At 41.4% G+C, this 27785-nt stretch overlaps 2 protein-coding genes across 3 annotated transcripts in view; both read right to left on the bottom strand.

The window, feature by feature from the left end:
• The window catches only part of PID1 (phosphotyrosine interaction domain containing 1), a 97134-nt gene extending 90861 nt beyond the window's left edge, over window positions 1–6273 (bottom strand). Inside the window, exon 1 of one of the 2 annotated variants that reach the window (XM_083869092.1) lies at window positions 6170–6273. In XM_083869092.1, the coding sequence (XP_083725218.1) occupies window positions 6170–6178 (9 nt within the window). In that variant the 5' untranslated portion in view covers window positions 6179–6273. Of the gene's footprint in view, window positions 1–3223; window positions 3332–6169 lie in introns of those variants that run through there. The other variant, XM_083869093.1, reaches the window with a different exon arrangement.
• A 5131-nt stretch (window positions 6274–11404) lies between these two features.
• The window catches only part of DNER (delta/notch like EGF repeat containing), a gene marked incomplete at its 5' end in the record, with an annotated part of 116095 nt that continues 99714 nt past the window's right edge, over window positions 11405–27785 (bottom strand). The window contains 5 exons of the mRNA XM_083868801.1: window positions 11405–12490; window positions 17565–17811; window positions 22254–22385; window positions 23421–23534; window positions 25734–25856. Coding sequence (XP_083724927.1) covers window positions 12379–12490; window positions 17565–17811; window positions 22254–22385; window positions 23421–23534; window positions 25734–25856 — 728 coding nt within the window. The 3' untranslated portion in view covers window positions 11405–12378. The remainder of the gene's footprint in view (window positions 12491–17564; window positions 17812–22253; window positions 22386–23420; window positions 23535–25733; window positions 25857–27785) is intronic.

The raw sequence follows: 27785 nt of genomic DNA, 5'->3' as shown, positions 1-27785 counted from the left end.
AGGGGACACTTGAGTTAGAGATTTCCAGTTCCCATGGCAGGGTGCACACTTTGGAGTCTGGGCAGCGGGGAGCTGCAGTGAGGCATTACCTGGGGAGGACACAGTCAGGCTGGGGCTGCAGCACCACAGCTGGCCATGGGATGCAGGCAAGGGGAGCCAGGAGCAGCATCAGAGCACTGGCAGTTTACAAACACTGACAGCAGAAACCTGGGTTTTGAGAGGACTCAATCATTGGCAGAGTTCAGAGGCTATTGAGAAGCAACTTCAAGGCACACATAGCAAGATACACCCCCTTTGCTGGCAGCAGCAGCATCTAAAGGTCCAGCTCTGACTCCTGACCTGGGATCTCCTCAGGCATGGCCACTATTAAACCAGCAGTAATTCCACAGTAAGAATGTTTCATTAAAATACTGGCAAAGTACAGACCACGTTATCTTCAAAGGCCCTTGACTTCCTTTCAGTATTGTGTTTTGGTAATTTGAAAGGGAAATTTATTTCCATCCCTGCTTACTGTACAATCCCTAATGTTATTTAAGTAATCATTTTCATTCTGATTGTGTAGGCACACAGAGATGATTATGCAGACATGGGAGTGCAGCTCCACCAAAGGTGGTTCAGCCGAGGGCACTTCTGCTCACAATGCATTTGCCTCACATCCCCTTCACAGGTATGTTAAAATGGCATCAGGAGACGCTGTAACCTGAAGCACTGTGCTGTTAATGATTTGTGAAATTGAGGCAGCAGTAAGTCAAGCAGTCAAGGGAGATAATTCAGGTTTGGATATACCATATTCTCCCACCCATCCATGTTGTGCTTGCCAGGGATAATGAGGTCCTAATTTCCAATTTGTTAGAGAAGATCTTGCTGGGGTTCCCATAGCGACCAGGTATCTTTAATTACCTGTGCTGCTGCCAGAAGAGGTTGTGTTTGTGATTCCTCTTCAGCTGTAACTGCCCCATCACCTTCCCAAGTACCAGGACAGCTACTTCTCTTCTGGAGGTAAGTTCAATTTTGGAGCTGGATGGACTAAATAAAAGGTGAAATGCACAGGTAGTGACATATTTGGCCATGTTTATGTGATATCCCTTTATTCTTCTCACCTCTAGAGGTCTCATCTTTAGAAAGGCAGATATTTGGCCTTTTCCTTCACATAGGCACTGTACTGGTTCTGCTGAGGGCACCAGTGAAAATAAAGCACCCAAGCCATGGCAGGTCAACAAGTGCAGAAGGAAGGTTGCTGCAAAGGTCTTGCATACATTTAAAAGGGCACAATACTTCTGTGAAGGACAAAATATCCGATACTGAAAAGGGGAGCAAGCTTCATCCTGCCTCTGCCAGGCAGCCCTTCCATCGCCCCTGCAGGAGCCCGGCTGAGCGGGGGAAGCAAACACAGAGCTGATATTTTGGAGATGCCAAGTCCCTGGGTCAGTCCCGCCGAGGCTGTTTTCCCGTAGCCGGGCTCGGGTAGGAAAGACCGAGTCTGCGGGGCTGCGGCCTCTGGGCTCTGTGCCCGCGGCCCCGCGCCAGCGCCCGCCCGGGGGAATTCAGGCCACGAATCTGGGCCGCACAGGCGGCGAGAACAGCGCCTGGAGAGAGCGGGAGAGGCGGGTGCGATCAGCAGCGCCCAGGGGAGGCTCTGCAGTGTGGGCAGGGGGAGAGGCAGGGCCCGCACCGGGGGGATTGGGGCAGTCCCCGGTGCCCGGTGCGGGGCCCGGTGAGGGGAGCGGCCCAGCCCGGGGCACAGGGCACGGGGCACAGGGCAGAGAGCACAGGGCACAGAGCACGGGGCAGAGAGCAAAGGGCTTAGGGCACAGAGCACAGGGCACAGGGCACAGGGCACGGGGCACAGGGCAGAGAGCACAGGGCACAGAGCACAGGGCAGAGAGCAAGGGGCTTAGGGCACAGAGCACAGGGCACAGGGCACGGGGCACAGGGCACAGGGCTGAGGGCTGAGGGCACAGGGCACAGGGCACAGAGCACAGGGCACAGGGCACAGGGCTGAGGGCACAGGGCACAGGGCACAGAGCACAGGGCACAGGGCACAGGGCTGAGGGCACGGGGCACAGGGCACAGAGCACAGGGCACAGGGCACAGGGCTGAGGGCACAGGGCACAGGGCACAGGGCACAGGGCTGAGGGCACAGGGCACAGAGCACAGGGCTGAGGGCACAGAGCACGGGGCACAGGGCACAGGGCTGAGGGCACAGAGCACAGGGCACAGGGCACGGGGCACAGGGCACAGGGCTGAGGGCACAGAGCACAGGGCACAGGGCACAGAGCACAGGGCACAGGGCACAGGGCACAGGGCACAGGGCACAGGGCTGAGGGCACAGGGCACAGGCCACGGGGCACAAGGCACGGGGCTCAGGGCATGGGGCACAGGGCTGGGATCCCCACACAGGGAGAGGACTCCGGGCAGAGGGGCACAAAGGGTGCACAAGGGGAAAATCCCGAGCTCGCAGCCTGCAGAGCCCACGTACCGGGGCAGTGGGGGCAGTGATGACATGCCGGGCAGAGCAGAGCACAGGAACATGGCGCAGGAGCACTGGATTCCCCAGGGAAGGCTCTCACCGCTGGCACAGCTGCTGGCCAGACACCTCCGTGCAGAACAGTGATGTTTCCCAGGCAGCCTCCAACAGCAAATCTTGCATTAACAATCTAAAGAAGCTCAAGTCTAGCTCTTAATGCACCAATTAATCTTGAAAGCAGCAGAAAACGAATGCCAGAAAATCTTTGGGTTGACACGTACCAGATGCTTACACATTTGTTCTCTCCTAGTCCAGAAAAACTTGAAACAAGGCCCGTTGAGACCCCTGTCAACCTTGTGCACCTTTGACTGTTTTGTGGTGTTTTTTGTTAATTACCCCCAATGATTATTAAGTAGTTATTTGCCTGTGACAAAAAAGAAATATGCATGTCCACAAATCTGTACAGAGATCCTGATGACCCCTTCACCATTTTGCACCAAGGTAAATCCATACCATCTGCAGGGCTCCTCTTCATGACACTTTTCTGAGTTGCACAGATGTGATTCAGTGAATTTAATTCAAATTACATTGGATTTTTAACAACATAAGCAAGCAAAGAATTGTGTCCATATAGATAAGCTGTTTTTAAAGTAAGCACTGAAGAGACTGAAATTATAAAAATGCATGAAGAATGATAAATAATACTGTGGGCAATTTTACATGCACTAGATATTCCTTCAGAATAAGAAAACTTACCAAGAAAAGAGACTTTTGGCCGTAGTCTCAAATCAAAACTTTTGTTTGCAGAGCATCATTATAGCAAGAAGAAAATTTGGCAATCTGTCATCCAGATTTCATCATTCCAGCTACCCAATTTTATCCATTAAAACAGGAAGTTACTATAAGCCACACTTCCTATTTCAGTGACACATCCTCAGCAGTTATTCATAGGCTTAGGGAGGCTGGTCAGCTGTGTGGCAATCCAGGACATGTTTCTCCTGCCCCCACTTGAGCATGGCAGTGTAGAGAGCTGCTGCAACAATCCAAATTCTCCTGGAAGCGACTGTGCACACAAGCATTGTTTAAGAGCTAAACCCAGGTAATTTTCAAATTAGACTGCTGAGATGTTCATGGCAGAGTGTGCAGCAGCCCTGGTGTCATTTCTTTAATGCACTCACTGTCCCCCACAGCCAACCACTGGTACCAGTAAAACCCTAATGGCTGAGTATGGCCAAGCACATAAAGGTGCAGAAACCCAAGACCATTGTAGAACAAGGGACTTGTATTCCCTGCTCTGCAGTGGTCATACACCACAAAATGTGATGGGTGAGATGGGAAACAGAGCAGAGTTCAAGGATGAAACTATGCTTCAATTCACCCTCTTTGTCCCAACCAGGAAAAGGCAGGCAGGTAAGCTGGAAAGGGTCACCTTCTTTGTCCCTAACCTGGGTACTGCATTCATTATTGGGAAGAATTTTAACATGTATTGCTGGGTGGATGTGAACTGATTTTCTGGCAAATACCCATAAAGATTGTAAATAGAGATTTATGAATCATCCAGAAAAGCACAGGAATCACCCTCTTGTGTACAATAATTTAGTGGACTTGAGTCCTTTCTAAGTTTTTGGGAAGCAGAGTGAAAGTAGAGCCCTCATGTAAAGTATAAGGCTGATGCCATCAACATTTCACACAAGATTTTACCAAATCTTGCAACTCAAAGAGGTCTATGAATGTAAAAATTCTTCAAACCTAGAAGAGGCAAAAATACATAACAGGAAGTTAACAAACCTCCAAAGTCCTTCATTAAGTTCATGCTTAATTTTCGTCATGAACAGTGCCCAGCACAGCAATGCAGCTGGACTCTCAGGCTTTGCTCAGCACCATGCAGAGCTCGTTTCAAGCAAAAAGCAGGAGATTGGTTACAGAGCTGGACCTGAGACAGTCAGAGGGTTTTTCTGTAGATCCATCACATGAAAATGCTAATGCCACAAGGCCAGAGCAGTTTTTGTACACATAACATATCTATAAGTAATCATGAGATTAATTATTATGAGATGATATTTGCAATTGTCCTTTCAAAAAGAATTGTCTTTTTAAAAAAATTAAAGGGTTTTGTGCCTCTTTGGTGTCTGACAAAGAAGAATACATCCCCTTGCTGAGGGAAGGGATTTGCCAACTATTGCTACATAATATTACACAGAAAATTGCACTCATAAATCACCCTTGACACTAGAGTTTGAAGAAGAGGGATGCAAGTCAGAGACAACACATAAACAAAGAAGAGAGAGACAATGAATTCTCAGAAATCTCAAGGCTGAGTTCCTTTTGAATGAAGACCACATTTAACTGTTAATTTGAAGTCTGATAATTCTCTGTCCACAATTTCTGCCCTCTTTGAGAGGTGCTGCCTAAACAATTGGAAAAACATGGATAGTGCCAGGCCTGATGCCAGGGTAGAGTAGTAATTTTTAAAGGAATTTTGGTTTTCTCTGCAGTTCCCTAAAGTGAGGGAAAATTAGATAGTATTAACCAGTTTTTACAGAAATTTTAAGATTTATTGCATGAAACTCCAAAATGTTATCAAAGCATCACCATATTTACCCTTCAAAAGTCTAAACCATTGAATAATGTATTCCAAATGAAATCTTCTAAAATTCAGTAACATATATACCACTAAGTAAATCACAGCTGTGAGACATTTTGATTTAAACCTGACATATCTGTCAATACTGCTAGCTTACTACCTTATTTTAAATCTCACATGCATTAAAGTAAAATAACCCTTCAAAGCTCTCAGGGATTAAGACATTTCCATGGAACAGTAAAATATTCTCTCCATGGAAATGAAATGAATGAAAGACCAGGGAAAACTGATAAACTCCACACCTAATTCAGTGCTCTAAAAATCTCCTCCTGTCTTTGTCCTTATTGCAATCAGACAAGACAGGGCTCTGGAAAGGAGGGGAGAAACATGATGAATACTGGGGATAAAAATAACTGGTCATCATCTTTTATATGTAGAACAATCTCAAGTCCAAATTCATGGCAAGATGAAAGTGAAATGGCATAATAGGCACATGTGAAAGCAGATCTGCCCTTAGTTACATGACATTCTGTCAGCTTTGTTTTGACAGACCTGTCTAGCAAATGCCATACTAGGGCAAAACAACTGAAATAAATGCTCAATTTAAATTAATAGGACGAACTGGTGTCATATGCAGAGCACAAATAAGACATTGTGAACAGCACATTTTAGGTACAAAATCCTTGAAATAAATTATTCTGCATCATGACGTTACTGGCTGGTTGCCTTCTACACATGACAGATGCAACAGAGCAAATCAAACCATCACAGAGTGATCTGTAGAATAAATATCAATGCCATGCACTGGGATCTACAAAAACCCTTTTGAGCACCCTGCCCTCTTTAACCTACCCATATATTTCTCTGTTCTCAGCAAGAAGGAAGCATAACTGGAACTTGTTGTTTGTGCTCTCTCTGTCCCAATACAACATAGAAAAAAAGCTTCTTGGAGACCAAATTTCACCAGCAGTGATCACATATCCAGCAATTACAAATGGGGGTGAGAACAAAATATTCTGCTGACAAACCAATTGCTAATGCAGCTCCTACATGCCAAAATAACCTCCATTGCATTAGGCTGTTTGCTTTTCCACAGAAGCTACATGCATTTTTGTTACCTTGTGCATCTTGTATCTGGTTTATGGGCTCAGATTCCAGGCAGATTTACTTCAGATTACTTCAAATCCGTAAGTCAATAAAAAACCATGGTGAAAATTGGAACAGTCACGCTCATTTCCTTGAGTGGTGTTGGACTGAGATCCATGCAGAGTCACATACGAACTTTCTCATATGGAAACATGAATGGAGTCCAAAGTTTTAAGACCCTGCAGATTCAGATTGTTGTCCATGTGTGTTCTACTCCCAGGAGATGGAAGAGAAGCCACAGCTGACCTCATAAGAGATCTCTGTTCTGTTGTGAGGAGCTACCTCTGACAGGAAGTAGACCAGTCCACAGGAAAAGAAACAAATCAAAAATTTAGGCCGAAGGACATCTCCCTGACTAGACAGCATTGCTGCCAGAGCAATAAACAGAATCTCTCATGGTCTGTGGGATGCTAGCAAAAAGTCCAGGGTCAGCAAGATAGAGCAGATTGTTTCCCTTAGACTGGCCTGTTATTGAAGAAAGCACAGCAGTCCAGCTTATTTTCCTAAATGATTAACTTTGCTGCCTTTTCTGCTCAGCGCATCAGATAAAGAAGTTTATTCAGTTAGCTTATTTATTTACATTCCTTTGCCAAAGATCTCACCAAACAAAGCCTATTTGATGATTTATTCTTTGCTAAAGGGGAAGCTTATTTACAATAATAATCTTATCATAAATATCTTAAAAGGAGGATTTGAAACTGGAATTCATAATAACAGAGAAATCTGACTTTTCCAGAGAGGTCATATTTGTTATCCAATTTGCACTGCAGAAGGAAAGAAGCCAGCTGAGCCCAGATGAAGCTGAATGTGGCATAACTGCTTTGAAGTTTTTGTTTGTTTTCACTGGTTGACCCACTGGTTGTCCTGTTGGAAGGAATCACCTTCACCTATTTGGAGCCATTCCAAAATATGAGGGGTGGAAAGGATATAAAGGATTCAGATGGGTCCTACAGGGGGCATTCTGCAGCAAAGAAGTTGCACCTGAGGGATCAGCTCTAGTGCAAACAGCAGAGTCAAGAGCTGCAAAGATGATTTCTGAGGGACACCTTTCCAGTGACCAGCACATCAGACTGAGGAGGAGCTGAGTGCAGTGCCCATCCTGGCAGCAATCTCCAGCATTCTCAGGTAGCAGCAGTGCCTGATTGCTCAGACACCAGACTCTGGCTGCTCTCATCTCCCTGATGAGATTTTAAGATGGAGATAAAAATGTCTCAAATCTGCCTTATGCCACCCCTCCTGACCCCAACAACTACGGTGTTTTGGCAGACATTCAGCCAAAGTCCCAAGGGACAGAAGACAAACTTGCAGGGAGGAGATAGAGCAGATCAGCTCCATGTCTCTCATTTGGCACCAGCTCTGTGCTTTGCCCTTCTCTCACTGCTCCCCTGCCCATGCAGAGCATTTTCTAAGGGTAATGGATGCTGAGAGAGAAAAACAAATTTTAAACAATAATTTTGTTTATATTTTGTTTTAAAATAAAGGGTGCCTGAAAGCTGTAAGCCAGTGCACATCTCTCTCAGCAGGTTTGAAGAGAAGGTTTAAGCACGCACTGGACTGCCCTGACTCCCATTTTTTATTTTAGGAACATGTCTGAACTCATTAGCTCTTGATAATACACTCATTATTTTAACTATTCATAGCAGAGCATAGCATGAGAGACCAAACTCTTCCCTGAATTAATCTGGCTTTCAGCTGCCCTCCATGATCCATGAGAGGACTGTACTTCTGCCCCCGCTGTGAGGTCAGGAATACAAGAGCAGAGTACCATACAAACAGCAATTTCAGCCCAGCTGCACTGAGCAGCACATGAACCTCAAAAATATGGCAGTAGTGAAAGAACTGGCTCCCAAAGCTGGTCACACAGCAAATACCTCCCACAGAAACCAAGCTGGAGGCACCCAAAGGGAGGGTGGGCTGGATTTGCATCTGCCTGATGAATGTGTCTGTCTGCTCTGCAAAAGCTGGGTGGTTGTGTGCAATATGAGAAGAGAATCTCAGAGAAATTTTGGACACAGAAGGATTTAGCCACATGAAGGGGAAAAGAAGTTCCCTCTGGCAACACAAGTGAGGAGTGGCTCTTCGATTCCTCTCAGCCATTCACACAGAGAATAATTTTCAGAGGTGTTGAGTTTATTCCTCATCAGGTGTCTATTGCTATCAAAGAAGAAACTACACATCTTCAGGAATGTCATAACTGCTCAGGCATTTCTCAACAAAGCCCTGCTGGAAAAAAGCCATGCTGTTTCCAGAAATGAGCCTGAGACAAGATGAAAACATCAGTTCTGTGACTGAAGTGTCACAACACAAGACTTCACTAAAACAAGCAATGTTTACTCCTATGGTCAGAACTATCATATTTTTAGATGTACAGGGACACCAAGCCACTTCCCCCCAAAACATCACACACATTGTCTTTAAAATCCCATTGTTTTCAAAGGGATTTTAACCACACAGAGACTTTCACTGTTCGAGGATGCACTTTATTGAGCTGAAGACTCTTTTTAGCTCTCATTGCCTCCACACCAGCGTAACATTTGGCCACAGCTGCAGTGGAGGTTGATGGGTCGGTACAGGGTGTTGCCCAGCCCTGACTGACAATGTTACAGGGTTATTCAGGGCAGGGGAAGCCTCCTTGCAACCTCTCACCTCATATGTGCCTTCCCCACATCCCATCCCCAGCCATGAGTGTCCCTCCAAGCCCATTGTTCAATATACTATATAGGAATATGGTTAGAGGACTGAAAGCAGAGTTCCTGCAGGCTCAGCTGAGTCAGGACTGCATCTCCAGGCCTTTCATCCTCTGCCTGCTTGCCCAGGTTGCCCAGGTGAAGGATGGGGCTGGCAGTGCCCCACTGTGGCTCATGGCAGGGTCGCTGCTGCCATGTGCTCATCCCGCCTGGCACAGGGACACAGCCGGGCTCTGTGATCCCCAGGGGGAGGGATGGTCTGCACTCAGCTGCAGAAAGGCCAGGGCCCTCACCCCAGAGAGCAGCCCATGGCACAGCCCCTGCCCTGACTGTGTGCTGGGACATAGCAGGCCTGGCTGGCTGGACCTCATCTCCTTCTCAAGCCACCTGCACCCCTCAACAAGTTCATTTCTCACCATCTCTTTGGAAGGTGAAGTATGCTGGAGTTAGGAAGGATTGAAAGCCAGCTTCTTCCAAGTGCAAGATCTGTTACTAAGCACTGGCTCTGATGTGGGACTGAGGCTTTTCACCTGAGGGTTTGGCAGGGTGTCATCTCTGCAGCCCACACAGGAAAAACGCAGATTCCCAAAGCACCTCCCAGAGACAAGACACAAAGAGAGGCTGAAGCTGTGGTAATGGTCTAATTTTTCTCAGCTAAAGTTAGGTTTACACCTGCAGGTTTTAATGGGGATAATTTGTACAGTTTTAGCCAACATGTGTTTTCTAGCTGTTGTGCTCAACTGTTTCCTCAGGCCTTGTATCTATGCCATACTGCAATTAGCCCAAGCACACGGATAGGGTCACTGTCTTCATCATTTTGGACTGACTCTATCCAGAATCCATGTAAATGATGACATTTTCTTGTTAACACATGTATCACAACTCTGAACTGTAAAAGGCAAGTTTCACACCACCCCGAGAAATAAGGATGCATGTGCCTGCTTCTGGTGAAAGAACACTCAAGGATGTTTTCCTATTTCCAGATGGAAGAGGATGAAAAAATAACCAAACTTGGAGAGTGCACAAGTACTAGAGGTTAATGACAAGCTCAAAGACTTGTCTCCATCTTATCCAGGAGGAGCTAGAGGCTGTTAGCCCACTGCTAGGGGAAGACTACATACAATCAGCCCTTTCTGCAACTGGATGATTTACAGGAAAAAAAAGAACGAAAGGCGGGGCGGGGGGAGTAAGGAGAAAAAAAAAAAAAAAAAATTGTAGTATATTAACAGCAAGTGGTATTTGCTATACATCTGTATTTGCTCCCTGTACAGAACAAACCTCATATGGTTGGGGAAAAGGATATGAAATAACCAGTGTCCCTTGTCCACATCCATGTATGTCCTCAGGACACGATCTGGCGTATAAAGACAGTGATCAACTTGTTCTTGCAGATTCAGAGTAGGGATACAAACACAAGATGGGGTTGTTCCCTCCAGCTCTTAGGGCAGCCCCATCTGGCAGGCAGTGCAGTGCCTCACAAATATCTCACAAGTGCATGCATAACATGCCATCAGAGTTCAATAAAATAAATTGGAAGGAGACAAAGTAATTTTCAGAATGCAATTCACAGGATGCACAGGATGATTTACAGAAGCTAGAGGCTTCAAGCTGACAGGAAAATAGCTCCTCACAAATTACTTATCGTTCAGGTCAGTCAATTGAGAGAAATATAGGTTGGTCAAGAATTGCTACCAAGGTGTGATTTGTATGCAGAAAGGCTGCTGCTCATTGCAACATCTCTCTTGTAAAATATGGACCATGAATATGTATGTTCCCTAGAACAACAGCGTTGCTTGTTTCCCTACTTTATATAGATTTGCAAGCCAATATTTTACTGACTGAAAAGGCCAAAAATTCTGAAGAATGTGTATTTCCCTTCCTTTGATTAACAAATCAATTACAACAACAGTGCCCCTTTTCTGCTGAAGTTACCAAAAATGGTACAGGGTATAGCTTGCTCTTGATTTTTATTTCTTAAAAGTTCTCAAAAGTCTCCTAGAAGTCACAATAAACAAAAGTTTCAATATATTGGTACAGCAGAAAACTGTGCCAATTAAAAAAAAATTAAATCTGCTGATGGTCACCAGATGCAAATTTACAACCTCTGTCATAGAAAACCATGCCTGAAAAGTGAATCTAGTTTAAACTTGGATCTGAGTTCCTCAGTCCTCTTTTTAATAATTATTGTCTTGGACCACCATTGTTGAAAGCCCACGGTAGCAGATACAGGGCATCAGGAAAGGTACTCTGGATTTCTGTGGAGCATTTGGCATTTTTGTAATTCAGACACAGAATGGTGTTACTGACCTGCTCATCCACCATCCAGGACTGTGCCTTTACTCTGGAGCTGCATTTATCTCACTTTTGAGAGATTACCTTGATAATACAAACCATTTTTCCCTTTTCAGATTAACAGCTGGAATATCATCTTTTGGCATTATTTATAGTGCTCATGTCCTTTCAAATTTATAGACAACACTTCCATTTGAAATGAAGAAAAACAAAGAAACAGCTGCAATCTTCACTGGTTAACTTTTATTCAGTATTTTCTGAAATAAGCAAGAATTTAAGACGCCCATAAGCGATCAAATACAGCCACAAAAACCCCATACTGATCCTAAATAAGAAGCACTATGAGAAATACACAATATTTCATGAAACAATACTGTACATCAACAACCTTTAGGAAACAAACAACTCAAACCATATGCTTAGTTTACTCACAATATAAAAAACTTTAACCTTTAAAGAAAAATATAGATTCAGTCCAATTGTAGGATCCAATCCCATATCCAGTGAAGTCAATGGAAGTTCTCTCATTGATTTCAATGTTTAAAGGATCATGCCCTTACTTTGCCTCAAGAGGCACTTTAATTATTATACAAGGCTTAGCCTGAATAACTATTACAAAAATGTCAAACATCAACTCAAGAGTATGTTTTAGCAATTTCAGGAAATAATGGAGGAATAAGGTTATCTATCCATGCATGGAATAAGGCAAAAGCTAATTCATTCAGATTAGGAATAATAATTTTTACTAGTTTCTTTTTCACAACACAAACATTTTAGACTTTTTTAATTAATGGATATATTATATATCATATTATGCTTCACATTTTTCCTACCTCTACTGAGAAAGCTGGCACTGACATTTCATAAAGAACTCCTCATTAATTATTGTTTTCTGTTCTGTAACAACCACAAGAAACTCATCTGGGTTTAGTAATAGTGTCTACCAAGAAAAAAGCACACACTATCATAAGCTTATAGTTTATAGAGCTCAAGGTACATTAAAATGTAAATCATGAAGGTCACAAATTCTGTTTTAAAATATTTTTCCAAACTAAAAGCTGCAGAAAATTGGTTCTTAAATATTCTACAGAAAATTCTGAAGCATCTAATGGTTTAAATTACTTATGCTTTCTTCTTAAAAATATTTAAATTAGGTTAGTAGCCCATCCTTTTGAAAAATAATCCAAAAAAGATACACTAGGTTACAAATCTTTTGTCTTAATCAGTGTAACCAAAGGTTTGTCATCTGGGCTGTAATCTTCATAAGCAATGGGAGTTGCATCATACATTGCAGGTCGGGATTTCTTGCCAAACCTGGAAATAAAAGAAAACTTTTGGTGACAAAGGGAAATATGAATAAGTTCAAAGCAACAATAAAGTGAGTTATGGCCTGTGATCAGAAATAAAGTCAGATAGCTTAGATAAACTCTATAAAACAAAATAAATCACAGGAAAATGAGGCCAAAAATGGTCAAGTATTTTTTCTTATCAACCTGATGCAGAGTAAACAGTACAGAAAACACAGAAACAGAATTATTTATATAGTCATCCACACTAAGGATTTTTATGCACTTATGTTCTATATTAAGCCTATATTAATTTGCATGGTGCACACTGGAAGGTGAAATCCAGAATATTCAGATTTTGAGGATAATATTTAGCCCAAACCAAAATTAACTTGGTTTTTTTCCAATGCTTTTTTGCAGTTTCATGATTTGCAATTTCATTCTTGCCTGTTTTCAGTGATTCAGAATTGCAGACAAAACTGAAATGACTGAAAGCATTATGACATATATGGTGAAAAATTCATTTTTTAAAGAACTTCAGCTCCCCATTATTAAGACTACACTAGATTCATTCCCATGCATGAATGTCTGCCTTGTTCTATAGGTTATTTTAATAAATACAGACAGGTCACATTTGCTCATCCCCATCATGATGGATAAACCTGATTTTCTACAAATGAGATAAAATTTCAAGAACTGAATGAAGTAATCAAGTCATGGCATCTTACTAAATCAGAGGCAGCACTGAATTCTGAATCACCCTTTTTCACCATCACTCTCAAGGGTTTAAAGGAAAAAGAGCTTTGCAGAGATACCAATGATGGTGAACATTCTCCAGAGATTCTGACAGTAGGGAGCACATGGCTTGTTGCACACAGTGAAGCAGGACAAAATCTGTTTCCTCCTTTAGGTCAGGGTTGACATGTGCCCCTAATTAGAAAAGGCTGAGAAAAGAGCACAGCACATGTGCAAGTTCTTCATGTTCTGGTTGAGCCACTGAGCTGCTCAACAACGTTGCTTTGATCAGGTGGCTCAGAAGTCAGTCACTGCCCAAAGCTGCAAACAGAGTTATCACCAATCTCACAGGTCTGTGTTAAAGACAGAAGTGTTAAATGAGATCTCTGTTCAATGGGTGTGTATCTGCTAGGACTGCACAGCAGTGCTATGCTATCTAATTGATGACATAAAGGAACACACAAAGCAATTGTCAATACAATCTGCAAGAGGCAAGGATTCAAGGGCTAATCAATAGTGAAAAGAAGCAGGTTCCTGCTACAGAGTGTCCTGGATCAATTAACTGCCTGCTTACAACAAAACCACGTACAAACAAGTGAAAGATTTTTTTCCAGGGCAACCAAACACAAGATTATTCATCTATCAAAGAGTATACACTGTGTGGGGAAATCTCAATCCTGGGAATCACTGAGTGTGGAAAAAGACTGGAGGGACATGATGGATAATCATTTTAACGTTAGCTTCATTGTCAAACTGTGAACAATTATGTGCTTGGGTTGGTAAACAGTGTAGCAGCAGCACTGGGGAAGTTCTTCAGGCTCAACATTTAGCTTTGGCATGTCCATTCATGGGTGATGATGGTGATGTTCCAATGTGTACATCAGACATGCCTACCAGTGTATAACAAATACAATACAAAATGCATCACAAAGATAATCACAAAGTAAAATACATGAAATAACAATGAGAAAATATATTTTGCAATGAAGCATCGAACAAGAGAGACCTGTGTATTTTCAGAGAAATGGAAGGTTCTGTGACAATTCTGAGGACAGTACACATTCATTGTAGCAATTCTTGGCAAAGGCAGCTCCGTGTGTGTGTGTGTGTGTATGTGTGTGTGTGTGTGTGTGTGACACACTGCAAATCATCTTCACATTTGGAATGGTCCTGCTCCTTCACTTCCTTAGAACAACATTTCAAGAGATGGCTAACTATAGAGAGCTATTAACTTCAACAACTCCACACAAGTAGATTTTTGAGAACATTGGACAGCTGAACCCTGAGGAAATGGTATCTTCTGACTTCTGTGGAACAGGCAGAAATTCAGAGTCTATCCAGAAACAGAATAAAGAAACCACATATTGCTACTCTGCTCAAAACCAGCAACTGGCAAAAGGAGTCCACAAATAAAATTTGAACAAGAGAAATAGAAAAGAGAGACCAGAAGTTAAAAAAGGATAAAGTATATTGAGAGGAAGAAGGGATTCTTTTGGCTTCCACAGGAGGAGAATGAGAAAAATTATTTCCTTTGCATAATACAGAGAAAAGGTCAGGTGTGCAAGTGGTATTGTGCCTTGCTTAGAATAATTGAGCTATAATCCTAGAGTTCCCAGAAAATTAACCCTGGCAGAGGATGTATATTAAGCAATTGGCAGGTGATGTGAGACCAGAGTACGTGTGCAAGTGATCACACATCTACAAAAAGGCAGCTGACAGAGATCTATAGGAGGAAATGGTAAGAAATGAGCGTGTGCTGATGCTCATCCAATTCAGAAAGCTTTGGACACCACAGTCTGACACAGGCAACCCACAGGAATGGGGAGAACATGCAGCAGAGAGAACTGTGACAGGAGAATTTAATCAGAGTCTAATGAACCAGACTCTTCAACTGACAGAGACAGGACAGATCAGCACGTGAAAATAAAAATGAAATAAACTACACTGTAAGTGGTGCATGAAGGCTACTGGTATGTGAGCACACACAGAACTAACTGCAGCACAGTCTGTCACCAGATAATTCATGAACTCAGCATGAATGCTTTTCTAAAGTGAACAATTCTGTTTCAATAACAGATCTTGGTTCCATTTCAATGACATCTTATGGCTGCCATAGCCAGTGGTCAATTATTTCATTACACTGTTCTCTTCCAGCTTTAAAATGTATAAATTTTAACATCAGTCTAAGAACATTTTTGAAGTTGGAACACTTTGAAGAGCTACTACCCAAAGCTGTGATGTGATTAACTGAGCCTGGGGGAACGCTTCACCCATTTCCAATAATTTTGATGACTTCAGCAGTGATACAATTTAACCTATTTCATCTTCACTGAAACAAAACTGGAGCACTCAGAAAATTAACTACCACCAATCACCAACCAATATGTACATATTTCTCCATGTCAGTGCACAGGAGCATATCTCCCTCAGTTGTTTTAAGAGTATTTTAATAGTAACACACATGAATCCTCTGTTGAAATTTGAAATTATCTTGACAAATTGAAGAAATGGGAAAAAGAAACATCAAAAATGAAAGTTCTACCATATTAAGAGAGATGTCAAACACAGAAGAAACCATACTGCCTAGGAAGCAAAGTGACACATAGGATCTTGGGATGCTGAAAAGGTCTAACAGGTCACAAAAGTATGTTCTTTGTCATTAGAAAGAAAAAAAAAAAAAAAAAAAAGAAAATAAAACCCAAGCAAGTTTCTTTTTCAGATCTATGAACAGGAATGCCATAAATAAGAAGCAGGAAATGATTACTCAGTTTATCTGGTGCACATAAATCTTCAATCAGAGGACTATTCCAGCTTTAGGGCTCCCCCTTCAAAAAAGAAAAAGGGAAAGACAATCTGGAGTGTGTCCCGGGAAGACAATAAAGAAGCTGACATGATCTGGGAGGAGATAATGAAAGAATGTATTAGTTAAACCTAGGAAAGAAAAAGGTTGTTTTGCTTTGTTTGTTTTTATCATAAAAGAGAAGCGGGGGGTGGGGAGAGCTCAGCATCTGATATACAAGTGATATGAACAGTGATAAATTATCCTTCATGACAGACTGAAGAGCAGTAAGAAAGAAGCAGCCAGGTTAATAGCAACGAAAATCCAGGTTAGATTTTAGGAAAGCCCTTTCTAAATCTACTCAACTCCTTTGGAAGTTTTTAAACACAATTGTTGGCAGGTAATGTCCTAGGGTGACTTTATGATGTTTGTATCCCCAAATGTCTGTTCTGTTTATGCTGGACAGTAAGTTCTGCACCTTTAGGTGCAAAGAGAACAAAGAGGGGGAAAAGAAGCACAGTTTGTTTGCAGAAACTGCACTTGCTGCCCCACACCCTTCACACAGACAGTGCTGTCTGCAGCACGGACAGCAGGGAGAGCTCTTCTTTACTTTTAGCTTTCAGCAACTGAGGCAGAGAAGTTCCCCAGACTGTGGCTTTTCTTTTTCAGAACTGATCAGCCTGCTCTGGACTGAAAAGCAGAACAACACCGGGGGCTCACACCTGTGTCCCACCGGGGCTGGGATGGGGCATTTTCCAGCACAGGAGGGGCTGGTGAGAGACTGAGAGAGCCCCACAACAAGGACTTTCTGAATCTGCCATCCCTTCAGAACAGCAAGAGGCTTTATTGTTTAATATTATTCATTTTTTATGCTCATGAATACTTTGCTTATTAAATTAACAGGTTTTCTCCACTTTTCTCCAAGGAAATCTTTTCCTGAACTGGTTGGGGGAGGGGCCAATTGAATCTGCTTTCTAGAGGGACCCCTTTGGAAGTTTCTTTCCAAATTTGCTCTAAACCAGGACAGGGAGCTAGGTATATTTAATGACATATTAGTGCAATGACTTATACTTGAGCTCTTAAATCCCTTTCAATTCCACTTTTGTATTATTCTGACAATCAATGCCCTGCCTTGCAAGTGCTTAATTAAATTTCAAAGTAAAAAAATTACTGTCTCTAGGAAAGCAAGTAAGAAAGGCAAATAGGAGCACAAAACTGAGTGATGTGAAAAAATTCTCACTGAATAATGTGGTAAATTAATCACAAAAATCAATGTGCCTTTCCTATCTGATCATATTATATGTGTGTAGCAGTTATGAACCTTTACATCCCTAACAGAAGATCTGACAGGCTAAAAACTCTGCATCTGTCCCACTTCACCAGTTACACCAAATAAAGTCAGCATAATTCCGTCTGTTTTCAAGGAGTTTTACTGCATTGTCACACTTCAGATGAGAACAGTGAGCAGGGCTGATGTTTTCCCAGCAGAGCAGCCCATTCACTCTGCCAACAGCAGCACCTCAGTGCCCTGTGCATGAAATGACATATGAGAACAGATTCCTGGGACACCACCATGCCCAGCACAAACCTGGCGTGTCGGATGGAAGCGATTGCACTACTGAATTCACTGTCAATGCTCCTGCAGTTGTAAAACTCCTCATAGGCTGGCCTGGAGGAGCCCTGGTACTCGATGCGGCTGATGCGGCAGATCCCCACGATCAGGATGATCAGCATCAGGACAAAGGCCACACACAGGGCCCCGATGATGATGTACAGGGAGTGACGAGGCATATTGGTTAGACTCTCTGCCATATGCCCAGACTTCCACTGCAGATCTGCCAATAAGAAATAAAAGGTTATCATTAATCAATAATTTCTATCTGTCCTGCTGAAAAGAACTATTTCATGATATTCATTTTCAATATTTCTGACTTTTGAAGCTATGGAGATAAGTAATTTGAACTTTGTCAGGCTCTGTTACCAATACACCATCAGGCCTAATATGCTACACATTTGAATAGCACTATATTGAACCTTCACCTACTTTCTTCTGTTGATATTTGAGGTGATATAGGAAGTCTAGTTTGATCTCCTGTATAACCCAAGTTACAGAAAATCATCAAGTTATTCTTGTATGATGTTATTTTATACTACAGGCTCTCTAAAGGCAGGCAGATTTTACGCAAAAGCTTCTAGGAACCAACCAGTCTTCTGTGCAGTTTGTTCTAACAGTGAAGCCTTCCACTAAAATGTGTTATTTAACATGGACTAAACACACTTGGTTTTTAATTTGAAACATAGGCTTTCTTATGCCTATCTCCACTAGACTGCAGAGACTTCAGCATTTCAAGGACAAAAAGGACACCTTATAAGGTCCTACAGTAGGGAGCTATTGGAGTCTTTTCCCAAGCATAATTTCCCTAAGATTCTCAAAGCAGACCTTAAGGTAAAGCCAATCTGGAAGAAGCTTCTTGTATTTATGTATTCCAGATCTTCTGTATAAATATTCTTGATCCCCAAACTATATCTATGCCAAACAGATTTTCTGTCAATTGCCTATGTCCTCAGATGTGTTTCTCTCTAGCTTGGGTCAGAATATTTCTCATTAACCTGTACTTCCCTCCAGGGTTTGTTTCTGGCACTGAAAGCCTATGGTCCTATATTATTTCAAAACAGGAACAGACTTGAATCATCCTGACTACAGAAATGTAGCACTCTGCAAAAGTTATTTCTAGTAGGTGCCTGTTCCTTTTTCAAATGTACTTCTGCTTTGCACCGATTTAGAAACTCCCTTTACTCAATCACAAACAGTCTGGGCACAGGGCTTCCAAGCATATGCTTTGGGAGGTTAAGATATTCTCAGAAGCCACCTCTCAAGGATGCTGATGATGGCAGATAATTCAAGCACCTGAGTTGAAATCTCCAGTTTAGTGGCATCTGTGGATAAAAATCTCAATCTACGGTAGAAATACAGGGAATATACAAGGGCAGGAAAAAAACCAGAAATTCGTTTTAGAGGGAGGTGGTGAGAAAGCCCAAAGCTGTAACATGTGGGATTCAGCTGGGCAGAGTTTGGAGAAATGTCTGCTCTTTGTCACAATAGTGAAGGTTGTCCTGGAGCACCTCCCAGCTCAAGGGTGCTCAGACTTTGTCCACAAATGTGAGCTGAGTTTAAGGACTGGCTGTTTGTTTCTCTTATCTTCTTCAGAGGTCAGTAAAGTTTTGATCAGCCTGAATCATTCAGGGGTTCAATGTTTCTAAAGCACTGTTACTGCAGTTTGCCCAGTCAGGATATGAGGGAGGGAATACAGCTGTGCTCTGTGCAGTTTGGGATGGGCTTCTATTTCTGTTCTGCAGCACATTTGTCACACACAGTGGTTTCTGTCGGGCTGTCAGACTAGGCTGAATTCAGAACTAATGTGTGCAGATATATGGCAAGACACCTCTGATTTAGATTCCATGTCTTCCATCTCTGGATGACAAAGATGAGAAAAATTTCTTCCCTTTTTCCTCACCATATCAAAATATAAAGATTAACAACCTATGCTCCAAAGATTAGAAATAGCATATGACAGCTCAAAATCACAGCATTTTCAGTTTTTATATTAATATTCATAAAATCAATTAAGATTTCAATGCACACCATGGTCTGTCCTATAAATTCTTCATAATGTTAGTTTTCAAGTAAGCACATGGTTTGGCATACCTTAGTAACTCCATTAAAAATTACAAAAGTGGCAAAGATAATGATATTAACAAATAACCATCAGACATTAGAGAATTCATATGAGACATTTTTAAGCATTTTACAGTGAATGCTCCATTAACTTTTTAGGCAAATGCATTTCATTTTGAAGGGAAGAATATCCTCTTTATAATTAAGACCAATTTAATCCTATTTAATTGGAATTGCTAGTACTGGTAAGCACCATAAGATAAAAATATCAAAATTCATCCAGGCAACGTACTTCTTGTCTCGTTTGTTGTATATACAGCACTTGGAAATTAAAAAGAACAGTCTGACAAGAAGATAACCCTGAAATCCTGTTAAGGTAGTCACTTCAAGCAGCTAAACCAGCTGGTGAAAAGTGGGGAACTATAAATAGAGTGGTTCTACAAAAAAGATTAAGTACCAATAGCCTCCTTCATGGCCAGTAACAGAAAATCACAAAGGATAAAATGTGATCTATTTAGTCAAATGACACCCAAACACCAGGGGGTTTTTTTTCCTGTTTTCATTGATGACTGGTCCAAACCAGAATGTTTTACTCTGTATTTTTGTATCTCTTCTATGATTGTTATTTTATACATGCACTCTATTAGCTATTGTCATATGTTGGAAAAAAAACTCAGTAATTTCAACCTCTTCAGCTGAATCAATTGCCATGAACAAGGCAAGGTTGAATATTTCTGGTTGAGAATCAGCCTTGCAGCGCTACTAATGCCAGTTAACATTCAGGTAATTCCCTGCTTTCTGTCAATAGCAGTCACAAGATAAAAGAACTTGTATCCCCTCTAACAGGGGAAAGAAGAAATAATTGAGTAGCTGGACAGTAGGAGAGGCTCCTTCCACCCTCTCTTCTGCCTCTCTGCTTTTATCATATGTTTACATGCACTTCACTATGTGTCTGTGGTGCAAACTGCCAAACTCTGAGTGACTAGAGCATGACAGCAAGAGTACTTCAGAACACACACCCCTGAGTTCCTGCAGCACATCTGCAGGCTCAGAAAGCACACAAGCCTTTGTAACCCTTTGGCATTCCATAACATAACAGAAACGTGAACGTTACTTCATCAAGGGACTCCAGGAAATGCGTTTCCAGGATGATTGCTGCTTTCTCCAAGAACTAAACCCATCTGTCTGTCAGCCAACTACTTACTAGCAAAGGCAGGCAGAATTATACTGCCTTGCTGATCAACTTGGACATGCATGTTGCAGGTGTCACCAACATCAGCCTTGTCAGGAAAAGCTCATCTGAGCATATTTTAGCATCAGCAATATGGCACACAGCACACAGTCTTGGGCTCCCAATGTCTGCTGGCTCTGCACCACCCAGGGAAGTGTAAGAGCCATTCACAGAGACAACAAAAAAGGCAGGGCTGTCACCATCTCTAGCAGTGGTCTTCTGCAGTCTTTGCTTACACAGAAAGCTCTGAAACTGAATGTACTGAGTTAAAGTAAGGACTAACACCACGAACATCAAGAGTAGAATCAATTTGAAAAAAGCAGTTGAGATGTTTAAGTAAAAGAGAGTAAAAAAATAGAAGGTTCACATGCTCCTTGTGTAAATGAGATATAGAAAACATTTTTAATCCATCCTTTGTGTCTGTTTTATTAATCTATCACCTATCCCTGCAACCTTAACTGTGCTAATGAACCTGTGTATCTGTATAATGACTTGAAGGATCTATGACCATAGTATCTGAGCATGCAAGAAATTAAATACACAGCTGAATTCTCTTGCAAAGACAACATCTCTAGCTCAAGAACAAAACATCAGGGAAATACAAAGCAGGTCTGTGAACAGCAGAACTAATGAAGCCTAATTTCCACTTTAACTCTTCCACAGCTGGGCTTCATACTTTCTGCCTCTCCTGGACTCTCCACTGTACCATAAGAATGCCCTTACAGTGAAGCTTCTCTCTAAAATGAGAAACAAGATCACACTGAAGCTGTTCCTTCCAGTGGAACCTCTCTTAAGTCTTACTGAATGCTTTGGAAATATTTTGTCTTGGAGCCCTTCTTTCTAACAAATTAGGTGGAAATTAGCCTATGGCTGGAAAAGTTAGTCCTGAAAAAGTTGGTAAATGCCTGCACACACAAATTGCAGAACAATTACACAGAACCAGTTTTGTTAGGTAAGCAAGTTCCAAGTTGTTTTGCTGAAACATCACTAGTGCTGCAGGTGCTCAGAAGTCAATACAAGCCTGCTAGGACTGTGCTTACACTGCTATGGAACACACTTGACCCAAAGTGTGCAGGGAGGCTGTGAAGCATGAACACAATTAACAGGCAAACTGAGTGCTCAGCTCTTGAGACAGCATCCCTGACAACTTAGTCCAACACATCTCAAAGTAGGGTGCCCAGAAACGGAAGGTTTTAACTTTCACGACCACTTTTGAAATGCTATGGCCAAAAATTAAATTAATTTACCCTGATTTTGTTCATTTACATATGATCCAGACCATTTGTGCAGATAGGTATTTAGAGATAAATAAAAATTTCTTTAATATAACTTACAATTTGTAGAAATATTTAGAGAACTACAAAACTTACGTATTTCACAGTTTGCACCGACCCATCCATGAGGACAATGGCAGGTGTAACCACCAGGCTGATCTATGCAAGTTCCAGCATGGTGACATGGGTTGCTGTCACAGTCATTTACATCAATTTCACATTCTTCACCTTACATAGGAAAAAAATCCAAAAGCAAAACAAAAATTATGTATGGCAAGTGCCTGATGTAGCAAATACATCCTCAGTGATTTAACTTCCCCTTTGCTGCAAAACACCTTATAGTACAATACATCTTTATTCTCAGAACATCAAAAGGATTCCAAGAAGGATGTATTATCCTTATTCAACCAGGTGAAAATAAAGCCTGAGGACTAAGGGACTTGACTAACCTCACACAGACTCTTTCTCCTTTTTCTAAATAAAATTTCCATCCCAAGAAAGTGTGGTATAACTGACAATTATGGATATTCTGATATGCTATACAATAATCTAGATAATTGGTGCCTGAGAAACTGACACAATGGAAAGCTAATTATTTTCCAAAGAATGCCCTTTAATTAGAACAGATCAAAAAGCACAATTGGATCTACAAACCAGCCGTGAATGGATTTACCTATTACATTGGATATTACCTTACATGACTAACATCAGATTGTAAATTATCTTGACATCAGATATTTGGATTATGCTAATCACATCAGTTTAAGTACAAGGCCAAAAGATTAAATGAGTTTCTTACCAGTACTCTGAAAGTGTAAATTGATTCATAACAAGTAGTTTAGGGCTTTTAGCAATTGCATATTAAAGATAATGGAATAAGCTGTTTCTTGAGCACACAGTGACAAAGCCACTCTTAAAACATTTTCCAGTTTCAACAGTGTCCAATTAGTATATTGGGTTACCTGGAAGTCTTCAAAATACTATTTTTAAAATGCAATCTAGTCTCAAGTAGCAAGGTCATAAGCCGTGCTAAATAGCTGTTAGCTTTGTGAAGCCACTTTAGTAACAGGCTCTTTTTTTTGCTACAAAGTTCAAAGCATATGTAAGTAATATAAAATTTTTTTTATTCTCACTGCTCACAATACGGCAAAGCCCAAATTAATTCTTTTCTTGAAGAGACACAGTCTTACTTGGTATTTCTCTTCCTCTAGATGGGGTGAACAATGACAACTAGACATTTTGTGTAACACACAAATCACTTGCCTGCATATCCAGGTGCACAAATACATGTAGCATTTAGACCTTCACTGTCACAAGTGCCACCGTTCTGGCAGTTGATGTTAACACAAGGATCTTTGTATAATTCACAGTGCCTTCCTGAAAAGGAAAAATCAGTAATTGCCATTGACATGACTGATACTGGCAGCATGGAATCAGTACATGTGATAATTTAACTTCACCTGGATGAGTGTGCAGACTCCAAATCTGTCCTTCATAACAGTATCATAACACTAAAGCCACGTGGTTTATCCTGTCTAAACTTTTTACACACTTGCCTCCTCTCTGCTCTTCCCACAGGCTGTGGGCTGGGAGAGGCAGGGCAATTTCTGCTTAGAAGAACTATTGGTGGTCTATAAGAAACCATATAGTGAAGCATAAACAGATCTGTTATCTAAAATTCTTCAGTAGCATGTCAACAATAATTGTCTTGACTAAGAATTTTATTACTTATAAAATAACATACATAAGCATTCTGATGCTTCTCATTACATGTTGCTGGAAATGAGGAATATTACTAAGTTAATAAAAAAAATCATTCAAATGTATAGTTAAAAATAAATAACTGGATGGCTCTACTTCATGCCACTACCTTCACTCTTTCATGCCAGTGCAGGCCTTGTGAATCCAGCAGGTTTGCCTTGCAGAAGACAGTGCAAGCTGCACTTGGCATACAAAACATATAACACAGCATATTCCCACGTAGGGATGGGGAGAGAGACTCTAATGCCACTGCTACATGCATTATTTCCTTGGGGTCTACTGATAAAACTTATATATATATATATATATATTTAATATGTATACACACACACACTACAGACCTGCCAAAATCATTTAGCTGACATTGGCAGTGTTAGCAGCAAAAAGGCAGAGCACTCAGGTTGAGCATCCTGTGGGTGAGGACCAGCAGAGGCAGCAGCCCACGGGTACCTGCTGGCACAAGCTCCAGCCCTGAGAGCTCCTGTCCATCTGCCAGCCCCGGGGAGTGGAGGCAGAAGGAGCCCTGCAGATGGGCAGCTCTGGGGTGGTAGTGCCAAGAGTGAGGCCTCTGATGGCCCCAATCATACCCTGAGCTGGGTACCTCGGGTGCCACTGAACACCTCAAGTGCTGGAATGAGGGGAGCTCAGTGATCAGCAAAAGCTGCTGACAGGTCCAGGTGCCCTGCTTTCATTTACAGCACAATGGGCTGTGCACACAGTGCTTCCAGGTGACAGGTCGGGTGAAAAGAGAAGATGAACATTATGGTGAACATTATAGTTAAATGCTGTTTAAACTGTCATAAAAAGCTGAGGGTCATTTCCTCACCAGGCCTCTAAAATGATGAATTCCTTATCTATAGTCAAAAAGCAGTGCAATCACCAGCGTGAAACACATACTTAGCCCCAAGCAGCTGTTAAGTGAGTGTTACTTATCAGCACAGATAAGGATTGATATGCTTAATGAGAAAATGCTGGAGTAATGTTCCTTAAGACATATTCATTCTGTGTAGAATATTTATTTATTTATTTATTTGTAATCCTAATAGCATATAAAATTACATTCTCACAGCACGATCCAACACAGAACACACTAAAAAAGTATCACTTTGGCCTTCCCCAGAAGGACTTGTCACAGACCACTGATATGTGTTAATTTGTTTACAACTGAAATCTACTGTGAGAGAAAAGATTTTGTATAGCCAAACAAACACTCTTCTCATCTATTTTATAAATTACTTGAGAAATGCCAAAGATGGATTCCATTTGAACACAGATCAAAGAATAGCTGCAGTTAACAAGGAAAAGCAGTCACAGACCTACTCTCTCTCTCTGGGCTTTACAGTCTTCTAAATGAACAACCAAAATAAAACTTGTATTTCTACTCTTTTGTGCTAATCTATTTCAAATATTAATCTTTTATTATTATGGTTTTAGCTCACTTCACTGGAGAAAATTAAAAAAAAAATAATTTGAAAGGCTCTGTGTAAAGGCTCCAACAACAAGTGATGAAAAAGTCTATTTAACAGTTACGGGGTTTTTTAAAATCTCATCGCTTTCTAATATATCTTACAAACAGCAGAAAAAACTACACCTGAGAAGAACACAGAAAACCCATTTGTGCCCAGACCAGGACATGCACTCCTCACAGAGCAGCTAAATCTTAACTATTAATTCCAATAAAGATTAAAGGATCAGGATCAATGCTGAAGCTTGTCAATTTTACGTGAGGGGTATATTTCTGCTCAGGATACAGTATCTCTCTGTAACAGAACCTACCATGAAAAATGCACAGAACAATTGCAAACCCCAGCCTACCTTCGTATTCAGCAAGGCATACACACTCATAGCTGTTGACGAGGTCTCTGCAGGTGGCTCCGTTCTGGCAGGGCGCAGAGAGGCATTCATTATATTCCTCCTCACAGTAAAGGCCATGGTAACCTAAATCACATCAAGAGGAAATGAAAACAGTTATGAAACACTTTGCAGTAAAAATTAACAATTAGGCAACTATAGACCGTGGGCAGATGCTTGCTAATTTAAAAATACTGTGCAAACTGATAGATGTCAAGGCACTGATTTTAAAGGCATCTGTTTCCCAGGTGCAAATTACCAAGAAAATATTGGAAGCACAATATTCTGAGAGAATTCCCAGCTCCTGTGATAAACGACAATGAGATGTAAGGATGGTAGCAGAGGCCAGAAGCAGCAATGTGAATACCCACACTCCAATTGCTAAAAGAAATACAGGAATATTGACTATCTCCCAGCTCCTTTGGATCCTTGCATCAAAGCCGCTGTTCATAAAGGGGTGATAATGGTATAACAGTACGGAGAATGATTGCATGTTTTAGCATTAATGCTGTACAATGCTGTCAAAGCACTGTAGAAGCATTAAGGGACTTCTACCTTTACAGTATTCCCAAACTATAGACAGGTATTATGGGCTGATTAGGTAAACATAGAAAGCAGAAGTAGAGAAAAGCTACATGGCCTGTTAACAGCCACTGAGTCATTTGTATTATGAGATAAGAAAGATGGAGTTAATCCACTAGAAAACAGCACCTTTTTCATTACTTAGTGTGCCACAATCACAGTAGTTGAAATTATAGATGTAGTCTAGTCTATGACAAAATACCATGTGCTGGAACAGTGTTCATGTGCCGATAAAAGCCTGGTTTCCTCATTACATTAAAAAAATTAGATGAATGAATGTACTATGAATAAATATGCAATGGGCATGAACAAAGATGCCAGGAAAAAGGCCTAAAATACAAAGTGTAGATTCTGCAGTGTGATTTTACTTCTTTAAGTAATCTCTAGTTAGTAGCAAAACTCATAGATATGAAGGGAGGGTATCTTTCATGAACCAAGAACCAAAGAGAGGGGCATATTCTCATGTTAGTAAGTGGCAATCGATCTACGTTCAGTATCCTGGTCTAAATTTTCCCCAAAATTCTCATAGAATCATAGAAAATAGGACAAATGCTGCCTTCAGACACCATTTGCATTCACTCTCTCTCTCCTTCCCTATTATGGATAATTCAAAACAAAATTTTATGAAGATACAACAGTTAGTACTACTCAAGATATATAGACAATACCATCCATTACGATTCTCAACAAATTGTCCTTTCATAGGAAATAGAAAAGAAATAGAATAGAAATACTAGTAAAGTATTAGGAAACATTTTGGAACCACCTTCTCCCAAAGCTGTCAGCCAGGCAATAGAGAATTATTATGCTAAATGTTACGGGTTTTCTTGCTAGCCCACAATGAAGTTTATCTAGCTTATGAGTATATGAAATATCCTTATGTAGTGAGATGTGTAGCCAACATACAAACCACCAAAATCAGACGGGAGAGAATCAGAAAGAAAAACAGATGGGAATTCCCAGTGTTTAATACCGATGTAATTAGATGTACTCAGAAAAAATGTTTTCCACTTCTCACCTTTCCAAGCGAACGAAGGGAATTTGTGACTAAAGAGTTGTCTGGTTTCCAAAATCAATATGAACTATGGTATCACCTCCTCAGGCTGCAGCCAGCCCACACTGCCAGACACTGCACACAGTTAAGGAAAGATGTTTCCTCTCTCCACGAGAGGGCAGGTCTCACCCACACACAATTTCACCCTCACCGTCCTCACCCTGGGGCCAGCACCTTCCTCCTGCTGGAACTGCTGGGATGGAGAACGTTCTGCTGTGGGACCACCTGAGGGAAAGGCATGTTTCTCCTCAGGGAGATATGAGGCACCTTGTCATTCTTAATGAGCATTTCTCCTTGTATAACTGCTTTTAAATTATAATGATATATAAACCCTGTAGTACACTGAATTCATATAAATATCTTCAAAAAGACTACATAAA

Source organism: Zosterops lateralis, assembly GCF_965231275.1.
Source record: "Zosterops lateralis genome assembly, chromosome: 10".
Taxonomy (NCBI): domain Eukaryota; kingdom Metazoa; phylum Chordata; class Aves; order Passeriformes; family Zosteropidae; genus Zosterops; species Zosterops lateralis.
Note: the sequence above shows the minus strand (reverse complement) of the source record. Positions and strands in the feature narration are given on the sequence as shown.